Here is a 24,930-nt window from a genome sequence, read left to right on the forward strand (position 1 = left end):
TTTTGCATGTCATGCAGCCCAAATCACATAAAATCTGCAGTTTGACCACATATACATTTACCTATAAGGGACAGTTCTCCATACTAACCCTGGTGGACCCTCTTTAACGCCTAGAACACAAATTATTAAAATCTTCACCTGCACATCCTTTATGACACTGGCACATTCTCCCCTCCACTCCCACTCTCTGTCATCATCCCAAAAGGTTTAATTCTCAATCCTTGATTTCTCACTGTGAACAATCTTTCTCATTTGGCCTCCATTACAATCTCTACGCTGACAACACCCAATACTACCGATCTTTCCATGACTTCTCCCCTTCTCTACTTTCTTTATCTCTAAAGCTCAATGTGCCTGAGATATTAAGGAGAGCAAGGCAAAAAAAAAGGAGTACATTTGATCCCCGAACAAGCCATGTTACAATGCAAGGAGTGCAAATTAGTTTATTATTTTGCACATACAGAAAATACTGGCTTTTTGTCGTGTAGAACACAAATACCTAAAGCTTTATTTTTACACTGAAATTTAAAGTTGATCTAGGACATGCCCTACCCCAACTATAAATCTGTCCTCAATTTTAATTTTCCTCCCCTCCAGAGCAACATGGTTTTGCCAAGGTGCAAAGTTACTCCTTTTTTTTTGCTTGGCTCTTCTTAATGACTCAGTCCTCATATGTCTAAAACAGAGCTAATTGTCTTCCCTCCTCCACCCCTCCATCAAATCTCCCTCATTGTGTACAACACTATCATTTCTTCAATCTCCCAAACTTTGGAGTCACTCTTGCCTCTGCCCTCTGCTTTACTCCCCTCATCTAATCTCTCTCACAGCTCTGTTGCCTTCATATTTAAAATATTGCAATAATATGCTCTTTTCCTACCCAAGAGACAACCAAAACTCTCCATTCTGTTATCTCCCTCATCGACTAGTGTAACCTCCTTTCAGGCATTCCCCTCAACCATCTGTCTAGATGCCATGACTTTCTCTCTCGTCATTACGACACAACTCTGCAAATCTCATATACGGGCTTCTGTACCATTCAGAATTCAGTTCCAATGATTCAACCTCACCATCAGCAGTGTTTCATCTCAAACCTCATATTGAATTACTCTCCTTCACACTTACTTAGATCTGCCTCTAATATCCACCTTTCACTCCCATCTACACAACCTTCTCTGATCCCCGTTTCCACTGGACTGTAAGTGCTCTCAAGACCAGAACCCTCACAGCCCCTTTGTTTTCACATCTGCATATTGTCTTCTTATCATGTCAATATTTTATGTATGCTCTGTTGTCCCCCCTGTCTGACGCTGTGGAACATATTGTACATGACCTGTACCGTGAAAAAAGTACTGTTTCATGTTTTTCCTGTGTTTATACGTTGTATTATTACTTTTAAAAATGTTAAGCTAATTTTCATATTATGCAATTACATTAGCCATGCTGGTCACATAAAGGTTTCTCAGTGTGTTTAATATAACAATATTAATAGCACTTTTTTATGTTCTATTCCCATTTCAGCTCAGCATAACTAGTGGTATAATTTGGCTGGCGGCTGCTGCATTGATTGTCATAACAATAGTTGTTAATGTGTAGTTTTAAGTGTGCTTTTGTTGTTCCCTTCGGTGTCTGCGTAACCCTAAACCAACATGAAAACCAAAGAACTGTCTGAATTTCTCTTTTCATTCAGCATGTTTTTTCTTCTTCTTTCAGTCACAACCACGGCGTAGAAGAAATACCAGTCTCCTTGACAGTGCAGAAAATAAGCACTACCGAATTTGTCTCACAAGAGATAGAGAGTCCCATTCCTTGCAGTCATACTTGCAAGAAAGATCTGGGATGTGTCGGAAACTGGTTAATTATCTTTGTTCGTAATGTAAATAACTAAAAAAATATTTATAGCAGCGGAATGCTTCATAACTGTACAGGACTTTTTTTTATATTTTTGGTTAGCTTGGATTACAGCTAGTAATCCATTTCTCTGCTGCTCCTATAAATATCTATATTTTTTTCTAATTCAGTAATTGCATTGTTCAGTTATACTTGATGTTATATTTTCCACTGTTCACCCTGATATTTGTGTGTATAATATATATATATATATATATATATATATATATATATATATATATATATATATATATATATATATATTTCCCCAGTCTCTCAAAGTCTGCTGTATTTTCATCTATATAGTTTTAAAGACAAAACAGTACTGTACATCACTTGGTAACAGTAATTCTGCCCTATTACTAACACTGCTGTGTGGAAATGAGTTTGAACACATCGTAAAATCTCATTTTTATATTTACTATATTGATTGTAAAGTGTTACACAGTCAAGGTATCACATACAAAAACAAGACAGGGCAAATTAAATCATGCCAGTAGGAGATATGCAATCAATATCTAGAAAACAAGTAAGATGTACCATATTTCTTGTACCACAATGGTCTTTATTTTCTAGATGTCCCTTTATAGCAGCATAGATAAGACTCTAAACAAAGTTTGCATTTTAACATATTGAATCCGAATTGCAATATTTACACAATTCCTACAACAATGTTTTGTCATCAGTATTTCATTAACGTGTTCCGTTACCTGATATGCTGTTTCAGGTGGCAGGATTTCTTATAGGCTCGATGACAGTAACAACACTTGTATGGTCGATCAACTTCATGGGTATAACTATTAATGAAGTAGCTCTGAAAAAACTGGCTATTCCTTGGGATGGGTTGGATCAGACCTAGTTGAAGAGAAAGAAGGGAAAAAAAAAAGTTACTAGTATAACAAAAGATAACAGTACTTAAATGGCTTGTGCTTTTTCAATGGATATAGCAATTTAATGCAATTAAGTAGTTTAATAGCAATGCCAAATTAGGACATTGAATTATATGCTTCAATAGCACAGTGAATGCAGGACTTTTAAAAGTATTTTTATTTTACTTTTTGTTACAGTATTTTTTACTCCTGGCTCCCCAGGTCACTTTGTTACTACTCATTTAGGAATCTGTTGCTAAGGACAATGTCATTACAGCAAACCTAGCAAATAATAGTTATCAAACTAGTTTAATATTTAATTACAATCTAAAATATATACAAATAATTTGGATTGCATTTTTTCCTGGTTGCACATACTGTGGTACACGAAAATTGGATGCAAGTCTTTTGCATTTAAAATACAAACATCCATTTTTTTAACTTACAATATATATAGTAAAAACAGACAACATACAGAGGAAAATGCATAGTACTGGTACTGTGTCATTGTCCAAATATACAGAGTAAGAACAGATAATGAGAAATGCACTATTATTTTAATTGTTACCGCTTGTCACATCCTTGTGAAAGGATAGTACAGTATATTAGAATTACAAAAGAAGGGCAGTCAGCATTCATGAAAAATTATTTAAATATGGTGTAATTATTAGCATCAACTGATAATTATGCTTGTTGTGAAATATCGTTGAATATGTTACAATAAAGTTGTGGTTGACCTCCATCCAGCCACCTTTGGTGTGCTGTGGGCTTGGTTAAAGTGCCCCATCCACCTCTGCATCTTGGCTATTCTTATTTTTGAAATAATAATACAAATGTTCAGTTTTTCAGATTTCAGATTTTTGCTTACACTGTAGCCAGGGGGGGTAACTACTGGGGTAGCATCCACTACGGGCCCAGCAGCCATGTGATTTCGTATAGGTACCATCAGTGCTACGCCCCTCTAGGAATTAATTATGCTTAGAGAAGGGAAATCTAGTGTTCTCTTCCTCTTTAAACAGAAAGTGACATACAGAGCAGGCGCTATAATAGTGGAAGAAGCAGCCGCCAGCTGGATTCTTAAGGTGAGGACACCTGTCTTTGAATGTGTCCTATGGGGATACTTTCAAAGATTCTGGCTTGACCCCTGACTGTAGCAATGGTGCGACTTACATAGGTTGGTTGGTTTTTAGAGATTTAGGAAGACATTTTCAGTATTGACAACACTTGTGAAAAAAAGGCTATCAATGGATGAGTTCCATTATTTTTTGAGCTTTAACATTCTCATTAGTCCTCCTTGCTTGCCGGAGAACAGATACACTAAAGGCTATTTAAAGAGCTGCAAAAATGAGGGCCCATAACGCAAGTGACATGTTGCAATCATACTCCTTATGTTTGCGTGAATGTGCTTGTTTATGTGAGAAGCACAAAGATTAGTGCACTAACATGGCAACATACATGGAGGGTGCAACATTTTTATTTTCTAGTGGATGGAGCAGACAAACTGGGAAGATCACAGGGGAGTTCCCAGGTTGACAGGGACCACAAAGCATTCTGTGATCTGTGAAAGGACTTGATTTGCACACGTTCTCAGAAGGTGCTGTAGAGTGGACAGCCTATACTTTCTATGGTACACCTTTTGCAACTTCCAGACGCACTTTAAATGGTAAAAATGTATTTAATGTACCAGAGAGTGTCCCCTCATCTACCAGACTTATTTAAGACGTAAATAAAGCTGGGCCATGCAGTATTTTAGTAGAATAAAGTTGAAAACAAAGAAGGAACTTATCGCAAAGTGATAGAATAAAGAACAAGTTCAGTTTTTACTCAAAATTTTCAAGTTTTTTCAATCTGGGCCTACAATGCTGCTGAGTTCTTGCCAAACACTTTTTTTTCTATAAAGAAAACTCAGAAGAGCGGCAGGCAGGTAAAAACATATGTATGCACCAGGGGGAAAAATAGATGAATCTGTGGAAAATGAAATGAGCTGTGCCTCTGCACAATCTGTGGTAAGGCTATGAGCTTTATTGTGTATTTAAAGATTTAGAATACATATGCCTGCACTCCACAGCAGCCAGTTTCAGACTTTGTAAGTGAAATTAGTTTATTTGTAAAAGCACAATTAGCTGGCATAAAGTAGTAATCACCACACTCACAACACAGTTTCCAAAGTCTTCAAAAGTATTACAAATTGAGCTATATACACACTAGGTAAAACAAGAGTGCTGTCAGCTAGATCCAACGCAAAGTCATCATCATCATCCTTTATTTTTTTGTATAGCGCCACTAATCCCGCATCACTGTAGAGAGAACTCACTCACATCAGTACCTGCTCCATTGAAGCTTACAGTCTAAATTCCCTAACACACACATACAGACTAGGGTCAATTTTACAGCAGCTAATTAACCAAACACACACAAACATGGGGAGAACATACAAATTCCACTCAGATAAGGCCATGATCGGGAATTGAACTCATGATGGCCGTCATTATACAGATAATATATGTCTATAGTACACACAGTCTCCATACGTACTAAAACGAACAATGCATCTGAAATACAACACGTACAAGTTTACCGAGAGAACGGAGATTGTGTTTATCATAGAGATCAGCTGATTTAACCTGAGGTAATGTAGGGACTCACCTGGGTGTCAGAAGCCCATTGAGTCCCTCCAGCGTGGTCCCGGCTCCTGGGTGATTCACTGCCGGTTCCTTGTTGAGCGTGACAGGGAGCCAATCAGGGCTCCTCGCCCGGCTATTTGAATTTTTGGCACTGTAAGGGACAGGTAGGTGACAGGCCTGTAGGAGCACAACCAGGGACTGGTGACAGGCCTGTGGGAGCACAAGCAGGGACTGGTGACAGGCCTGTGGGAGCACAAGCAGGGACTGCTGACAGGCCTGTGGGAGCACAAGCAGGGACTGCTGACAGGCCTGTGGGAGCACAAGCAGGGACTGCTGACAGGCCTGTGGGAGCACAAGCAGGGACTGCTGACAGGCCTGTGGGAGCACAAGCAGGGACTGGGGACAGGCCTGTGGGAGCACAAGCAGGGACTGGGGACAGGCCTGTGGGAGCACAAGCAGGGACTGGGGACAGGCCTGTGGGAGCACAAGCAGGGACTGGGGACAGGCCTGTGGGAGCACAAGCAGGGACTGGTGACAGGCCTGTGGGAGCACAAGCAGGGACTGGTAATAGGCCTGTGGGAGCACAAGCAGGGACTGGTTATAGGCCTGTGGGAGCACCAGCAGGGACTGGTGATAGGCCAAAGGTGGCCATTTGTTGCCATTGGATGTAAATCATGGTGCCCAGCATAGAGGTGTAGTGAAGTCAGGGCAGAGTCCGTCAGGTTCTAGTTGAGTGAATTCACTCCCTGTCCCATCCATCCCTAGGCCAAAGAAAGTTCATGACCTAATAGTCCCTGGAACTGTTCCCAGCACTCTAAGAACCAGTGACAGGATACCTCGTTGGTAGTGCAGCACAATCCTCACTTTGAGTTCCAACGGCTTAGGTCGGTGTTTCCAATTTGTGGGAAGCCACATTTGAGTTTTGATTTATCCGGAGGTTCCAACTTGGGTGGGGTGCAGACCAGGCTGATTCTGAGTTCCAGCAGTAGCCACTGATGGTTCAGTCCAGACTGCCTCATCCAACATGGTGGCATTCCTAGCGTACCCCTGTTGGACCCAAGTGTCATTCTTTGTTAGAATGCAGGGGTCAGACCCCCATTAAGGGTAGGCTCTTGTATTCCTTTGTACTGCTGTATGCTGTGAACTGTACCTGGGGACTGTGGGGTAAGATAGGGCAGTGCACAACACTCAGTAGTAGCGTTAGTGTTGCGCAACGGCTGATCACTTAGACTGTTGGTAGGATCAGGGCACTGCATGTTTGCTGTTGTTGTTTGGAAGAAATAACGCTAGTGTGGGAGACACATCAAAGCTAGGGAGCCATCTTTATGGGATGGCTGTGCTGTGTCATCCCTTTAGTTAGGGATAGAATAACCTGTAGTCAGGGCCGGATTAACCATAGGGCTAACTGGGCTACAGCCCAGGGGCCCCTTGAAAGTGCTCAGCAGCAGTATTGATCAGTCGGGAGCAGGAGCACTTTCACTGCGGTTCTTCTCCGGCGCACTGTAGTCTCCTTACTGAGGAGATCTCGTGAGTCTCACTCTCACGAGATCTCCTCAGTAAAGAGCGTACAGCGCACTGGAGAAGGAGGTAAGTGTCGGGGGCGGCTCGGATCACTGGGGGGGAAAAAGGGTAGCTCGAATGATGGGGGGGGGGGGCCTCACGGGGGAATGGAGGCCCCCTTAGCCCAGGGGCCTCCATTCTCTTAATCCGGCCCTGCCTGTAGTCAGAGCACTAGAAAGCCAACAGCAACACAGAGTATTTCAGCTCATTTAACTAATGCATGTCCATCTGTAGTCCAGATTGGAAGGGGCTGGGCGAATATGCAACCAATCCGAGGTTTAAGAATTCACAGCAGCACAGAGTTGTGATGTAAAACTTCTGTGCACCTGATGCAGGAAAATAGCTATGTCCAAGTTAATTCATCCAACTTGTTAAATCAGTTATCAGGACAATTTGCAAATAATGATTATTCATTTTGTTAATACATTCTTTAACCTTCATTCACTTGAATAAACTTGTACATCTTAATATTTCCCTAAATTCACATGGTGTGATCTCAAAGAAAATATTGGGCATTGTGTGGGAATTACAGCGCTGCGAAATTAGTGGCGCTATATAAATAAATGATGATGATGATGATTTGGCCAAAATATGAACACGTAGTGATTAGCAAGTATGCTATAAAATGCAGTCGGAAGATGAACACAATTGCATTGTGTGTGCAATCATCTTCTGAATGATGTAGCAGGTATAGATCCAATTTGTAGGATGTGCCAGAGGTCAGAATTCATTTGCCAGTGACAACAGGTGAATTAGCCATTGCAAGGCACCATGGAAGGTATCTCCTGCGTAACAGGATATCAGACCCCTGCTATTAGGCTAGTTGGGGAAAGGGGTTACATAACATTTATTTGAGTAATCATGACCTGTGAAGGTCAAGATAAGTTCACTGGCAAATTAAGGTGGTAACTGAAGTGTGAACCAGCAACAACTTACTGGTAATAAGAGAAGAGTTAACAAAACTGACTCACTGATGTGAGACACTTCCCTGTAACAAATGTGCTGGTATGGGATGATGGCACAATCAATAATTGAATTTAAAAATGGAATGGATGCTTTTCATACAAGATAAAGGGCTTCATATATTTGTCACTCACATCAGTCCCTGTCCCATTGGAGCTTACAGACTAAATTCACTAACACACACAGACAGAGAGAAACACAAACTAGGGTCACTTGGCAAAGAAGATTTTGTTTACCCTATGAGAGTAAACTTCAACCTGTGAGGGACGATGCGTCTTTTCAGGTTTTAATTTGCATCCTTGTTAAATAATAAAAGGTTTAACTTAATGTGCTTGCCTGTTTTTCAGCTTCTTTAATTATATAAATATGGAAATTAAAAATAAATAAATAAGGCCTTTAACAGGAATTAAAATAAATCTGTCAAATGCCATGAGATCAAATGCTCTTAGTAAACATATAGGCTTCCTACATACGATCATTGGTTCAGCCTACAAATTGGACACCAGCTCTCTGAGTAGTGGATGTATGAAGTTACCCTAAGTACGATTTCTATCACATAGTAATGCAATAAATTAAAGGTGTTGCCAGACGCAACAAATCTAAGAGGTTTTCCACTTCAAATATACATTTTTACTAAATTCCCTCACTTCCCAATAATAGTACGTTTTGGAGGAAACCCCCTGTAAAGCCAAAACCATAAAAATGTAACAAGTCTTTTAAAGTACAAACGTTTCAAAATAAAATTGTATAATTTGTAATGCTTTACTGTTTTAAATTAATATAGTTATATATGCACATATACTTTCTTGATTGTATATGCTTGCTTTTACTAGACTTTCGACTGCCTGTAGGAAGAGCAAACCATTACATTATAAATCTGAGCAAATTCCTATGAAATGACTTGGTATTGCACAAGGAAGGAAAGTGTCTCTAATTGGTGTGGAAGCAGAACTTGGCTGACTCTAATGGACTTTGATGATTCTGCCTATCTTCTCTTCATGTGTTTAACGTCTGTGCCATTTTATGAACGTCTATTCCAAACGCATAACAAAATGTAATTTTTACACCACAGGTATATAAATATTACAGCACCTCTTCAATTTCAAGCATATTTCAAGTAAGCCTTTATTTCAGGATGAAAATAAGAGAAAAACAGCACTCCCCCCAGAAAATAAAAAACATTTCCAACAGTTGTTTTTTTTTCTAGTTATAGCTTAGTGGAAACTAAGGACCTGATTCATTAAGGATCTTAACTTGAGAAACTTCTTATTTCCGTCTCCTGGACAAAACCATGTTACAATGCAAGGGGTGCAAATTAGCATTTTGTTTTGCACATAAGTTAAATACTGACTGTTTTTTCATGTAGCACACAAATATCAACTTTAAATTTCAGTGTACAAATAAGCTATCAAGTATTTGTGTGCTACATGAAAAAACAGTCAGTATTTAACTTATGTGCAAAACAGAATGCTAATTTGCACCCCTTGCGTTGTAACATGGTTTTGTCCAGGAGACTGAAATTAGAAGTTTCTCAAGTTAAGATCCTTAATGAATCAGGCCCTAAGTGATTATGACTTATGACAAAGAGGTTCTAAGAATGTGCCTTGCCCTTTCTTTAATGATACATTTGCATGTCACATGTGCTACATGTTTCCGAAATGCTTTGTTACTCAGTTATTATATGTATGGTCATATGACAACCATGATTTGCTCAGCAGGATCAGCCATGTGCGGCACACTTAGTTTAATGCACTGTTTATCTTCTAAAAATGTCACAATGCTAAGTGACGCCATGGGAGACATCACTGAGTGACAGGTGCAGATAAAAATGTATTTGCACCCTTCCTTTAATATATGCCAATATGTATTTAATCATATTTAGTTTTTGAAACATTCACATTTGTAGATATCTGTGTTGTTTGTTTACAAAGAAAAAAGCACCAGACATAGACCATACTGCTCTCAGCCTCAGACAACTACATGGAAATGAAACTCAAATTTAGAAGATTCATGATGCAATGGTGGTTAATCAGTTTTACATTTTGTATTATAGGAAATGACCCCTTACCTAGATCTGTGATGAGAATGGGCTCCTGCAACGGGATCTCTGAGACAGGAACATTATTCTTCCCAGCACGTACTTTACCAGGCTTGCGATGATTCCGTAATTTTCTTAGCTCACACTGTTTAAAATGTGAGGCAATGTGAGTTTTCCTGTGCCCTGAAGTACGAAACTTTTTTTCACAATGTGGACAAGCAAAAGGTCTGACACCTAAAAAAAAAAAATAACACACTTGATCATTGTAAAAAATAATTATTTTAAGCTGGTAAATGTTGGCACTTACATTATAACTTAAACGTTAACAGTTATATGTATCCACTCTGCAGCAAAACACAGACCTGTAACTCTTGAATGGATTTTTTTTTTTGTTTGTTCATCTCCCACTAAATTGGGCAGGAAAATCTAGATAAATGTACAAATACCACCACAAAAATTTATCAGAATTTACTATAAAAAATTTCACAATTTACAGTTTAGAAAAATGTAAACGAAGAGTGTTGTGGCCTGGGTGGAATAGGCAACACCGTGGTCCATAGCAAAATAGGCTTGCCAACTTTTCAGTATATTATTCTGGGAGATTTATTCAGAACTATAAAACCCTCTTTATTAAAACGTTTAGGTGGACTAATCACCTCAGTATCAGCTGTTATCTGTACATGCAATCTTGCTGATGTGAATACATAACTTGACCTTGACAAAAACAACATATACATACTAATTGTACATAAGTGGGTGAGTGATTGTGTAGGTAGGGCCCCAGTGCACTGCTTTGCCCAGGAGCTTATAATGCTGTTAAGACGGCCTTGCTCCAGCAGGCAAGTGTGTCTGGACATTCTGGTTAGTAACCAGTGGCCTGTAGAATGAATTACATTCAATCTCAGAAAATGTTTACTATGATTTTATTTTTATAGTGTTGATATCATATTCCAAGGGTCAGTAAAAGGTGAGATTCCTCTAACCCACCTAATGAATTTACAGCCAAAACTCCAGTTTTATCTTAAAAATGCTAAGTTAGCTTGATTTAGATTCTAGCTATTCATGATGTTTAAACCTTAGAACTGAATGTCCACGATGTTTGTATTACTGCAGACTTAGCACAATGTCATTATCAAGAATTTTAAAGAAAGCATTCATAAGTCTGGCACATCAAATATAATGAATTGTATAAAAAAAAAATAGCAAGTACTGGTAAGATTTTTAAATGCCGACACTGCTGCAGAGACTTTGCCAGGATATGAAAATATAGCTATAATCCCACTGTTGTAAATATAGCAGAAAGACAACACAACACAAATGCAGACTGCAAAGAATCACCCTTCATTTTAAAATATAATTCTTCTATAATTGTGTACTTCTTAAGGCTTAACCTTCCTTGTAGATTATAAATACACATAGACTAAGTAACCATAATTGTGTCTATCTTCTGTTGTAAAGAAAAAAAAATGTTTTTACTGTATCCATGCAATCAGCATGAAATCCCTTTATTTAAGTACATTTAATGTCTATTAATGCAAAATACCATTTTCTGCATGAATTTTGGACCCTTCTTTATTCTAATCTCAAGAAATGACCATGTGCAATGTCATCACTGGTCTCTTCCAATGTTGCTTTTTTTTTAACCAAAATTCAAACATTTTCCTTGCTTTAACTGCTGGGTGAGTTGGTTGCTAACAACCATTAATCTGATACAATTCAGTCACCAGTGTGTGTTTGCACTGAAAGTATTTGCTTACACAGGTGCTGCAAATTGTTTGTCCACAACCAGCCACAAGTCTCCCCACCACTCCCAGTGCCCCAGATCCACATACTTTTCAGGCATAGGATACATGGAGAATTTTGAAGTCGATTGGTACAGTGGACAGCTGCTGAAGGAAGCTGAGCAATTGCCTTCTTCAACCTTAAACTTGTATTGTTTAACTTCAAAATTCTCTAGGCTGTAATGCTCAGGGATTGGAGTTCTCTCTAGAGTTATGACAAATCCTTACCACTAAATACAGAGAACAAGCAGTCATATTAATATAGGCTACTTACCAGTGTGCAGACGGATATGAACCTTTAAACTTCCAGAGGTAGAAAAACACTTCATGCAGAAGTCACACTTAAAAGCTTTAATACCGGTGTGAGTCTTTATGTGAGCAGTGAGGGTGCTCTTCACAGCGAATGCCCTAAAGCATTGCAGACACTTGAATGGCTTCTCATGTGTGTGTATACGAATGTGTCGGACCAAATCACTGGGCTTCTTAAACTCTTTTGCACAATATGTGCAAACATGCCACCGGACACCACTTTCTTCTCTGACCGAACCTGAAACTAAATATTCCTTGTAAAGCATTTGCTGAAACAAGATGATCAATCTTTTATTTAACAAACAAACAAAACATAATCATCACAATATTTTGGGATTTTATTGCACAGAATAAAAATTTAAGTCTAGGCCACAAGGTCCATACAGTGAATAGAGGTGACAGAAATCCTATAAAAATGGAATTGTGGCGCTAATGAATAAATGTGCAGACTAGGGTACACTAATGAAAACCACCAAATTCCTAAAAATCCAAGCATATATATATATATAAATGTGTACCTTGAGCACTCACTGGAATCTTTATCAAGGTAGCGGGTTATGTGATGCTGGAGCTGGTTTAAAAGTTTTTAAAGGACTTTAATACCGCGCTACCTTGATAAAGATTCCAGCTTCGGAATTGAAACGCATTGGTGGAGCGGGGTTTCTGCTTCGTTACCTCATATCAAGTCCTCTGCATCGATAGAAGGCAGACGCACCCGGGAATAACATCTATGCTCCTTCAAGATATGCAATGTCACAGAGACTTTCTGAGTGTTGGAAGATTTCGAGATGGAGATATCGTATGATACCATCCAGCCTCACTTTTGATGTGCTACATATATGCGGTGGTTCTGTAAGTAGATTTCCTAAGAGATTTATTCTGTGTGAAATATTCACTTGAGGGTCTTTACGATTCCATACACTGTGGAAGAAGGGTCTATGCCTCTCTGGGATCTCCATCTTTTTATCCTACCTTCACAATAGTTTATTCAATATATAGACTATATTACCCTATGTTTGTGTATTTTTTGGAGTTTATTTTCTAGTGCTGTATGACGTGGAAGATAATGATCTATATATTATGTGGAATTGCCTTGGTTGAATTGCTATTTGGGAAAATGAGCGCTCAAGGTACACATTTTTTTTCTAAGAAATACCTATTAATAAGTTAATGGGCGAGATTTTTATATTTATTATCACAACTAGAAAGTAAACAACCAAGTCTGATCAATTAAGTATCAGAAATATGACAGTGTTCCTAAAACAAACTATATAATAATACAAAGTAGAAAATAAAAAAGTGTTGATGATTTTAGACCTATTCCTACATAAAACCTGGGGTCAGCTAAATTGTTACCTGGTGCAAATGAAGATTTCTTCTTAAAGATCCTTTTCTCAGATTTCTCCATTTTATCTTGATCTTCTTGCTCTTCCGCAGTATCTTGATCATTACAGTCCATTTGCTCACTTGAAAGACATTCAATTTCTTGAATAGTTGCCTTGACCTGATTGTGGTCACTAGGAAGTGGAGCAACTGGGATGGATGAAAGTCCACTGTTTTCTAGAGCTTGCTAGTATGGCAGCAACAAAAGAAAAAGTCAGGTGATCAACCAACTTTGTCCGCTCTATCAATAGAGAAGATGAAAGACCACTAACCCCACAATGTAAGTTGGTTTAAATAAAAAGAAAGACACCAATAACATTCACAAATATGCATGCTAAACTTTCAAGAGCTTATTTATCAGAAAAGTGGATATTTGAATAACAATTTTCATATAAACAACACATTATCTATAAATAAACCTTAAGAAAAGAAGAATAGTTTCCATTCAACTACATAGCAAGTGTAAATGTAAACACCTAAGGCCTGATTCATTCAGGAACACAAAACAAACGTAATGTGCAGTTTTTTATAAATCGGGCACACGCACGTCCGTATTCAACAAGGAGCGGATCTTGTTGAATATGGGTCCAGGTACACTCTGCACTGTCAGACAGAATACACTGCAGGATATGTACAATACTGCCCCCCCCCCCTTCATGAAACACATTAATCTGCATGTAACTAATGTTTATTGTACAAAGAATGCACTTTTACAGTTGCTCTTGATAACAAACACACATTCTAGCATGTATACATGATCGTCCTCGCTATCACTCAGCACTTGCACCAGCTACAGGTCTGGTGTAAGTGATACAACTGAAAATCACGTACCTTAAAGATGCCCATAGCTCGAATCGGACACTGCTGTGTACGCTCTTGTTTGGCATGAGCTTACTGAACATTGACTACGTGCATACTCCCCTTCCCATCCCCATTTCTCCCATGAAATTGCAGCCTGTCTTAATTGTCCTTTGCGCTTGAAGAAGAATTGCATACACTTGCGTTCTCTGACTTATAGTTCGTTTCTTGGCATGTGCTATGCAATTTAATGCACAATACATAGTAACTACTGCATACTAATTTCTAGCAATTCCATTAAGATCCAGATGAAGGCAAACCAAAATGAAGAGGGACTGGCAGGCGCGGACTGGCAGATATTAGCCCGGGGGGTGCACAAAGGCGGCCGCATCCCATGACACGGGATGCGGCCGCGTCATTGATGATGGGGCCGCCTGTGCACTGGCGCAGCCGCAACCCATGTCATGAGATGCGGCCACCAGTAAAAATCAGCAGAAATTGCATCCGGGGGCAGCCGGCCGTAACAGTGGTGGGTCTGAGCGGCCCGGGGGGGGCGATGCCCCCCTGCCCAGTCCGCCCCTGGGGACTAGGAGCTTTGCTTCCATATGGCTTTTATAAGTATGCTAGAGATTAATAGTGACTGGTTATATTTTCTTACTTGAAAATCATTGATGATGTAGGAGGAGAAGCACATTCACGCAAGTAACCAGATGATTTAAGAAATTTTATTTCGATATAAGACTTCACCATATCTCTGTGCATTTTCACACATTCAGGGAGATGCCATGTCTCTCTCATCACTTCTAACACAGCAAACATATCCTACCCCAAGTGTATCTCTTACAGTCAACCCCATAATGCCAATAACTGAAAATGATTCTGAAAATTTCATGAGAAAATTCTGGGCAGCCAATATTTGGTATATGAGAAAAAGACACAAGATATACTGGGAATACATGGAAAAGGAAAGAGTAGATTCAGTAATCTTGGCAGACTTTGAAAAGAATTAAGATTTGGACCTATCAGAAGGTGACTTGGCAAGTAGATGGTCCTGTGCTTTCTCAACCTCAAACGACAAGGGATACAAACATATTAGGTTGCACAGTGTTTAAACACGAAGGCACCTAAATCTGAACTGTGACTATGACTAAGCCAAAAAAATCAAAAACATTTCTCTGATCCCTATCAGGTTCCCTAAATTTTAGGACTGTAGACATGCTTGACATTTAAATAAACAAGGTTTGGATATGCACTTGCTGTATAGATTATGGAAACTTGTGCATTTTCTTTTATTAATGTTTAATTATCTATGTGGCTAATCTTGCACAAAAAAAAAAAATAATAATTGCAGATGGTGATGGTGACCAATGATTTCCTCCTATAGTCACTGAAGCACTGCTAAACAATATAATGAAAGCAGGGAATGCCCGGGCAAGGGTGGGGAAATACATTGGGCCATTTTACAACAATAGATATAATATAATAGACATATTTGCAATATATTAACGACCAATCAAAAGAATTTTGTTAGGGCCATTATATTTGGTTCTTTTTTGTCTACTATACAATGGAGAAGTGTTTGTAAGAAGTGTGTTTATTTGGACACATCAAACCTTGCATTGTGAACTCTGTACACTCACCTGTAAAATGTCTCGGTTAACCCCCACTGCAATGTTCAGCTGTTGTCCTGATTGTGCATTCTGGTGATTTTCTACAGGCACTGGCTCAGACAGCTCTAGAAGCTGCTGGATAACATCTGTCACAGCTGGCTGCTGCCCTTGTTGTCCAGAAGCCGAGGAGCTTGTTGTGTCTGTCTGAGCTGGCACAGGATGAAAAACTACTGCCTGCTGGACAAAAATATCACAAATAAAGCTACCTCCAGTTTTAACAGAAAAGGGAAGAGAAAAATAGTGGTACTGCAGACATACAGCTCAAACTATAATTAAGGCCTTGCAAATCAATCCACTTCCATAAATAATACAAGACAGAGAGTAACATATGTGGGGAGACACTTATGTAGAAGCTGGGCAAAGGCAACGACTGCTTGGTTTGCCAGCTCTGCCCATTTCCCTTCTATATTAGTTTGATTTGATCTCTTTGTGCTTTTTTGCCTTTCATGTCTTTCAAATTACATTTAATTCTTTTGTCAGCCTACAGGGAGGCAGTTCCATGTGTCCATGTGCTAGAAATAAGTAATGTACTTCCAGTTCCTCTCAACCTATGAGGTCTAACTGCAAAAGCTGAGAACGTGAAATGTGATCATAGATTTCGAAAGAACATGCACGGTGCAGAGATTCATCAAAAGGGGATTATAAACAGATCATCCGTCAAGTGTGAATTATTTAGAGTTTTTATCAGAATATATATATATATATATATATATATATATATATATATATATATATATATACACATATATACACATACACACATACACACACCGCACATACCGCTATACCACAGAATCATACATAATTACACAATACAATACAAAATTAGGGGTGTACTTGAAAACGTCGTCAGTGGAAATGTCTACAATCATAAGCTCGACACAGTTAAAAGGTTGACAGTTGGAATGTGTATATGTTATTAATATCTAAACAGGTAAAATGTCAACATTCCAAATGCAGAAAAGGGTTGTAAAGTAGACAGTCAAAATATAAACATGTATGTGTGTGTATGTATGCATGCATATATATACACTAGCGAGCCAAACTTTGGAGTCACAAAAACAAATTTCTTGGTTTCTAAAGAATTTATACTTTTATTTAATCAAGGAAGCATTAAATTGATTAAAAATATAGATTATATTATTATAATGTTGCAATTACTGCGTGGAATGACAGATTTATAATTATTCAAAGATGACTGCAAAGCCACATTTTCAGCAGCCTGTACTCTAGTGTCCTAATGGCAAACCCTCTTAGCTCATTTTTAACTAATCATGCTTATAACAAAACCATTGTTGTTATGTTAGCACAGTTGAACCCCATTATTCTGTCCAATAAAGCAAGGAAATTGTCTTATCATGGGATGCAAGCTATAATATTACACTACCATTTCTAAAGTTTAATTCTGGCTTCTAAAATAGCCAAAACAAAACCGCTTTCTCAAGAAACATGTCATCTATTGCTTTGAGAAACAAAGGCGATTCAGTGTCTGATTGCAAAGAAGCTGAAGATTTCATATAAAAAGTTGTCCACTTCTGTCTTTAGAGAAAAGAGCAAACTGGATCTAACCACGATAGAGAAAGAAGCGGAAGGCCCAGATGTACAGTTGCACAAGAGGATATGTATAACAGGCGCTTTATAGGCCCTGAGTTGGCAGCTTCCTTAAATAGTACATGCCAAATACCAGTGTCACCTGCAACAGTAAAAAGACGACTCTGGGGTTCTGGCCTTATAGGCTGAGAGGCAAAGAAAAAGCTACGTAAGTATGAAAAAAAAAAAAGAGATTAAAATGGGCAAAAGAATACAAACATTGGACGGTGGATGACTGGAATACGGTTTTACAGACATATGAGTCTAAGCTTGAGGTGTTTGGCTCGAAGTGGAGAACATGTTAAATAAAAGGATGCCTTCTGTCAAGCATGGCGGAGAAAATGTAATGGTATGGGGCTGATTTGGTGCTGGTAAGTGGGATATTTACACAAAGTGCAAGGAAAAATGAACTAGAAAGGTTACCACTCTATTTCACAACGTCATGCCATCCCGTGGTCAGCACTTAATTGATGCAAACTTCAGCATGCAGTAAGACAACGATCCCAAGCAAACTTCTAAGCTATGCAAAAACTATTTGGTAAATAGGGAGCCAGAGTACTGTCTCTGATGAACTGACCTACACAATCACCAGATTTCAGCTCTATTGAGCTCTGTTTAATATGCTTGACCATAAGGTCAGGAAAAAATGCCCTACAAGCACCCCTGGGACCAGCTACAGAAGTTGCAGGTACAAATTTCCCCTGAATGTCTGGAAAAACAGACAGCTACAAAGCCAAACATCTGCAATGCTGCAAATGGAGGATTCTTTGCAGAATGTAAAGTTTTGAGTTATAGGACATAAAAAGTTCTGGCATTATCAATGTATCGACTGTAACGTCAGATCAATTTAACGTTACCTTGATAAAAAAATATACACACACATATAAATACACGGTATGTTGATATTTATACCATAGCAGTGTATGTTTATATTTATATTCAGTGTAGGGCTGGCCAGAAGGGGAGAAAGTTGGTCAGCTTAACATGGATTGCAGTATGTGGAACTGACATTTGCTGTTTTTAAAACATAATACAGCCTTAATACAGAGCACAGTGTGGATGTCATTCATAGTGTCTGAGTGCAGAGAATCCTATGTATTTTTATTATTGCAATGCAGCTCAGAGGCAGTGAAGTGCTGCAAAGATGTGTGAAAAACACATAAACATGCACTGGAAATAGAACACAATTTCACGTCACTTCACCTGTTGAGAATAAACAGCCAAACATTTCAATTAGTGTATAGCAAAGAGGTGGAAGCACGTTTGATACTTAAAGTGTTAATTTGCAGCAAACCAAACCTTGCTGTAACTATTTTGCAGCATGTCTGTTTTTTGTACTATTACCATTATATTTTATTGCTATCCTCTAAGGATTTACAGAAAGATGACCTGTTTCAAACACCTTCTGACTGATAAGCGTTCATAGATTTTACAGATCCCTTTATGTTTATAAACAGATGAATATCTGCAGTTCATAAGGTGGCATCCGTTCTCTGTCAATTTCTAACATGAAAGTTGTTTGTGCTCTTGTTTATGTCATTTTCTTTGCTTCATAATTAATCTTCAGATATCGACCATAAAAATCTTCAAAATAAGAGTGAGTTAAAGTACTAATAATACTGATTGGAAGAGGTTTGGCTTCTAAAATAGAAAATAAAATAGGCTTCTAAAATACTATTTAAACTAGAAAAAATTTTATTCGCTTCCACAAAGTTATTCCTGCATTTTGTTTTTGTGGTAATAAGTACTGGTGACAAATTAATTTACAGCAGATATTTTGTTTAGTTGAAATTTGGGTCCCTACAGTATAAAAACTTAGTTTGAGAATCACTGGTCAACCAAATAGATGCCCCATTGAATTGACTAATAAACAACCTAAAATAACAACAATACATTTAACAAAAATGGAATAAGAATACATCATATTATTTAAAGGCAATTAAGCCTAAGTTAATTTATTTTTGGGGGGAGTAGTTCTCATGTATTACAGTACTCTTAAGATTAATATAAAAATGTGTACATTTTGTGACTATTGTGTTCTTTGCTAAACATGGTCTAGTAAGACTGTTACATAATGAATGAAAAGAAACAAGGAGGAATTTGATATTAAGTGTGTAAAGAAAATGTGATAAAGAGCTATTTAATTTCATTCTTTTGCATGATTGCAAGCGGATCTGTATACTCCTAGAAAGAATGGACTGTGCATTGATTGTAATAGCAGTACAAGTTTAATCAGCATAGTCCATTCCTTTCAGATCGTGCAAAAAGCAAATCCAAAGATTTATAAAACTTACAAAAGTAGTTGACAGTTCATAAATATGCAAGCTGTAAAAAAGTAAAAATCATTATACTGAAAATTACTTACATTTTTCCACTTTTCATCAGGTGACTGTTGTAGAAGGTTTGCATCAGGGATTGCTGATGGCTGTGATGTTTCCTTTACAAGAGATAACATTGATTTGTTATTGTTAATTGCAAATTGTAAATCATTAGTATATTTAATTAATAAAAATGTTTGCTTTAATATGATAATTTGTTTTTTTTACTATTGAGTGGCTTTCTCATTTTCCAAAAATGTGTTGACTGCTTTCATTGGCTAGACTAAGGCTGTCCAACTGGTGGCCCCAGGGACATCTGTGCAGCTTGTGCATCATCCGCTTTGTTTGGGGTCTGCATACATACTCCTGAATAAACTGTTGTAGAAGCAATACATACAAACATGATGCTCCACTCTTTCTGAATATCTGACATTGACTAAAGCAACCACTAATCAACCATCTACTCTCTCTCCTCTCCAGTATATCCTCAATGTCCCTCCTGGACTGGAATATCTAATATTGTTTTCTTTTACTTATAAAGTGCCACAAAGGGTCTGCACTCCCATACAGAGAGCAAACAGTAGAATATAACATTACAGTATATTACAATACAGACTAAACAGCACAATACACAGCAACAAATTACACACAAACCAGCTTCAGTGAGGTGCAAGGCGGGGTGCAGCCTCTAAACTAGTCTTTCTATTGCTGTTTACCTCTCACATTATAGAAAAAGAGACTCAGACAAATTACCCAGGAACATATATCCCCACAATATACCAGTGCAATGATCGTAGTTTATAATACATACTATTTTTACTAGGGACTAGTGTACAATACAGTGCCCATTCTCTGGTTTGTAATATATATGAAAAAACCCTTGCCTGGTGACTACAGTACAATACAGAGCTCATTCCCTGATGGCTTAGTGTCAACCGAAGTCAGTTCTCTGGATACATTGATGCTATTTCTGGTTGACCCAATAGACAAACTCTATTCCCTAGTGGCACACTGTACAAGATAACCATTCCCTTTGTAAACTAATGTACTTAAGGGCCCATTCCCTAGTGACCAGTGAACAAACAGCCCATGTACAAAGAGAGTCAGCTAATAACTGCTCTGCTTTCTCTCCTCCTGAACTGAGCCAATCAAATGGAGGACAGTAAATTAAATGCAATCAGCCAATGATAGAGTGCAGGGCAGCAGGGTAAGCACTAACTCTGCTACTGAAGTCAGTTAGGAGAGAAAAAGAAGCTGCTGTCAGTCAATATAACTTACATTATAGTTGCTCTAAGGGTCTTAGGATGTGATTGAGGAATGGGTAGGCCATGTAAATATGATGTGCATGAGGGAGGAAGCTACCTTCCCTGCCAATACATTGGCCGGGCTGCTACACCCATAGTTAATCCACTGCTCTATATCTATTCTACACCAACTCTATGGAACCAATTTTATACCATATCCACCAAAACTAGTACTTGTCTCTCACATGTATTGCTGAACCTTTTGGTGACTGTGCAAGCAGGGCTCTCTCTACCAAACGTGCCAGTTTGTAATTGTAAGTTATGTAGTATGAGTCTTTCTCCAGTAACAATCTCCCCATTTGTACAAAGATACAGAATCTGCTTGGCAAAAATAATATCTGAAGAAATACAAAACAAAAATGACCATACATTTAAAAATGTCTGAATACTTGATTTACCATGGTCACGTGTATATCTGTTCCAGTGGAGGATGGTGGAGCCTGTGATCCCAACACATGCATCTTACTAATATGAGTATTGAGACTGCCAAGGCTCTTGAAAATGCAGCTACAATCTGTGCAGTGATATGTAGCTCCATTCTTCACCTGCACATATGAATGAAAGAGAATGAATCATTTACAGTGAATAGCAAGCCGCACTTACAACCACTTATGACTTGAGAGGGGAGGGGAGGGAAGGTGCGGACAAAGTAGGCTATGTACAGTAAAGAAGTGCTCACGCAGATGCGGCTAATTCAAATCCTGACTTTATGGTAAGTACGTTTGTTTTCAGTTGTATGTTTTGTACCTGCTACAGGGCAAGTGTAAATCCCGGATGATAGTGGTGACCGGCACGGTGTTGTCTTTGTTTATTGCCTTTCACACATGTGTCTCAGTAGCTAGCACAGAACATCTGTACATATTGAAAACTTATTTTCAATAAATATTGTATGCACTGTACACTTTGAAGAGTTATTTATTTTAAAATAGATGAAATAAAAAAAAATCTTGACTATACAGATTATATTAAAATAAATTATAATTAGTCGATTTTTTTAAGTTGATTTATTATTCATCAACATCAACATTTATTTATATAGCGCCAGCAAATTCCGTAGCGCTTTACAATTGGGGCAGCGCGGTGGCTAAGTGGTTAGCTTTATTATAATGTTGCTAGTTTTTATTTTTAATTTATGAACATATAAAAGTTGTGTGTTTTCTGATGTGAATTCCTTGTATGTGTGTCTACTCTTACAGAAAGTACATGCTATTTATACAGCTATTCAAACAGTCATGTACCTTAACAATATTTGTGTTTGAAAACAGGTGTAACTATGCAAAAGTTGCATACTCTTTTTGGACACAAAAATTATACCCAATTCACAACCAGACTGACTTGAATCAGCCCCAATATGCATATATTTAGTATTTGTTCTTTTTTTTTTGGGGGGAGGGGGGGTGGGGGGTTTAAAGCTAGAAAAACAGATAACTCTACACTACCAAAGGTTAGTTTTGGATAATGATGGTTTTTTTTGTTGCTACATCCCCTTCAACATCTTTGGGAAAGGGACAGGAGTTAACATTTGCAAAATCGGCATCTGCCAGGCTCAAATGCTGTTCCTGTGTACCAGGCTAGCATCATGCCGAATGCTTCACCACTCACTACTCATTATTCCTATCATTTCCTGCTGACACTTTCAACAGATCACAGGCTGGAAATAGACAGTAGCTGGATGGTTTTGTGTTTACCTCTGAATGAACCCGTTGTATGTGAGACTGGAGATTGCCTTTCTGAGAAAAGGCGGCTGGACAAAAAGCACAGGCATGAGGCTTTTCCCCTGTGTGTTTGACCATATGGGTGACCAGTGCCCCCTTTTGGTTAAAAGCTTTTCCGCAGAGATTACATTTGAAGGGTCTTTCACCTGAAACAATAAGCCAAAGTAGACATTTTCTTTGTATAAATGGTCTCCAAGAATCTGTTTGCATCACAATCAATACAAAATAGTAGTGGGGATAACACAATAAATAGACTGCTATGAGCTAATTGGGGTGAATTTATCACATTGGAGTATTCTGTAAGGGTTATTTATGAAACTGCAAAAACTGATGTCTCACAGCGCAAATGTAATTTTGTGCAAATGCGCGCCATGGCGTGGCATGATGGCAGCGATTGCGCAGGTGATAAATTTTGCTACTTTTGACGGGAGGAGCTAGGATCAAGCTTCCATTGATGAATGTGTTGTTCTAGGTGCAAGCATGCATCTTCTGTTGTGCACATATGCAATAAACTGATTTTGCTTTGTGAAACAAGATATTTAAATAAGTTTCAAGTGCTGGAGAATACACATTTAGGGGCAGATTCAATTTTCCGGCGCGCTTTTTACAAAAAAAAATGTAACGCAGGTTTATGCTAGAACCTTTATGGGGTGCGGGCAAAAATCAGAGCTACTTCTGTAAAAGAAGAAAAAATTCTGCATAAAGTGTGTCGCGGCCCTTCCAGAGGCACCTCACACAGATTTATTATTAATGGAATCTGCCCCTTAGTGTAGCCAGTTTCGTGGGAGTTGTTTTGCACAGTAAATCAATTTCACTTTTACACCTTGGAGATGGAGGCGACTAGACATGTGGATACATTTTTAATGGGATGGCAATTGGATTATCCAGGCACACTTTATCCAGGTAAACACATTTCTAGGTGTACAAATACAAATATAACAACAACATTAAAAAGTGCAAATGTACAATGGAAACAAAGGCTGTTCAATTCCACTTGCTCTCATTAACTAGGATTAGGCTCTAACAAGCAATGTTTTAAGAGAAAATGGAATAGTTGGTAAGAAATGTATAGTAAGCAGACCTATAAAAAGAAATTTTCACTTAGCAAACCTGCAAATGGTCACGCAAATCATTTGTACAGGGACACTTCTTTATGAGGATAGCGGATAACATTTGTGAAAAAACACAAAATTTGGATTAGTTGATTTTATTTTATTTTTTAAATAATGAATTTTAAATATGTTATTGGCAAGCACTTTGATCAGGAGAGCGAACAACAAAAGTATACAAATTATATTTTTTTTACAACTAAAAATAACTATTTGGACATAGCTCTGGTTGCAGTGTTCACAGTCTCTGGTGAAGTCAGCAAGACAATTTCATTTGTTTTCATAATCATCATCATGTAGTTTGTAATGTCCATAATTTATACATAAAGGCTATATAAAAAAATTAAAATCAAATCCTAACCACATATTTAAAAAGTGTTTGCCTGTGTTTTCTCCCGATGCTTCGGTTTTCTCCCATACTCCAAAAACATACTGTAGGGTTTACTAGATTCTGATCAAATGGTCCTTAATCTGTGTGTGCTTATGTGTCAGGGAATTTAGAGTGTAAGCTCCAATGGGGCAGGGGCTGATGTGAATGACAAATATTCTCTGTACTGAGCTAATTAATATGATGGCACTATATAAATAAACAATAATACAATAATAATAATGAAAACTACCACTTTTGAAAGAATAGCACCTATTGAAGCCAAGAAAAAAATTATTTTAGGATACGAGAAAACTGATCTTTTTTCCTTGAGTTAAGGGTGACATCTAGTGTGTGCAACTATAATTGCAAAAAAAATCCACAAAAATAGACTGGTTGAAGTTAGACTTTAATGACTAACACATCATTTGTGTCATCGCAATCGTAACATAATCTTGGACAGCAACCAAATCTATACAAATACTATACAAGATGACAAACAAATGTTACATGTCAGGAATCGACAACAAAACAATTGTGTATATTGTGCCTGGGTCAATTTCAAAGCATGTTCTAATTAAAACTTGACAAAGAGTAGACAACGTGTATAAATAAACCACCTCAAAATTAAGTTTTAATTTTTAC

The 24,930-nt window shown here is 38.0% G+C and overlaps 1 protein-coding gene across 4 annotated transcripts in view; it reads right to left on the minus strand.

The window, feature by feature from the left end:
- Positions 1-24,930, minus strand: part of ZNF236 (zinc finger protein 236) — a 139,699-nt gene that overhangs the window by 90,978 nt on the left and 23,791 nt on the right. For 3 of the 4 annotated variants that reach the window (XM_075213211.1, XM_075213213.1, XM_075213214.1), the window contains exons 6-13: positions 22,783-22,955; positions 21,493-21,639; positions 19,838-19,909; positions 15,853-16,059; positions 13,388-13,601; positions 11,997-12,275; positions 9,972-10,175; positions 2,598-2,742 (exon numbers count right to left, since the gene is read on the minus strand). In XM_075213211.1, the coding sequence (XP_075069312.1) occupies positions 2,598-2,742; positions 9,972-10,175; positions 11,997-12,275; positions 13,388-13,601; positions 15,853-16,059; positions 19,838-19,909; positions 21,493-21,639; positions 22,783-22,955 (1,441 nt within the window). The remainder of the gene's footprint in view (positions 1-2,597; positions 2,743-9,971; positions 10,176-11,996; positions 12,276-13,387; positions 13,602-15,852; positions 16,060-19,837; positions 19,910-21,492; positions 21,640-22,782; positions 22,956-24,930) is intronic. The other variant, XM_075213212.1, reaches the window with a different exon arrangement.

This window comes from Mixophyes fleayi, chromosome 5 (genome assembly GCF_038048845.1).
Source record: "Mixophyes fleayi isolate aMixFle1 chromosome 5, aMixFle1.hap1, whole genome shotgun sequence".
Classification (NCBI taxonomy): domain Eukaryota; kingdom Metazoa; phylum Chordata; class Amphibia; order Anura; family Limnodynastidae; genus Mixophyes; species Mixophyes fleayi.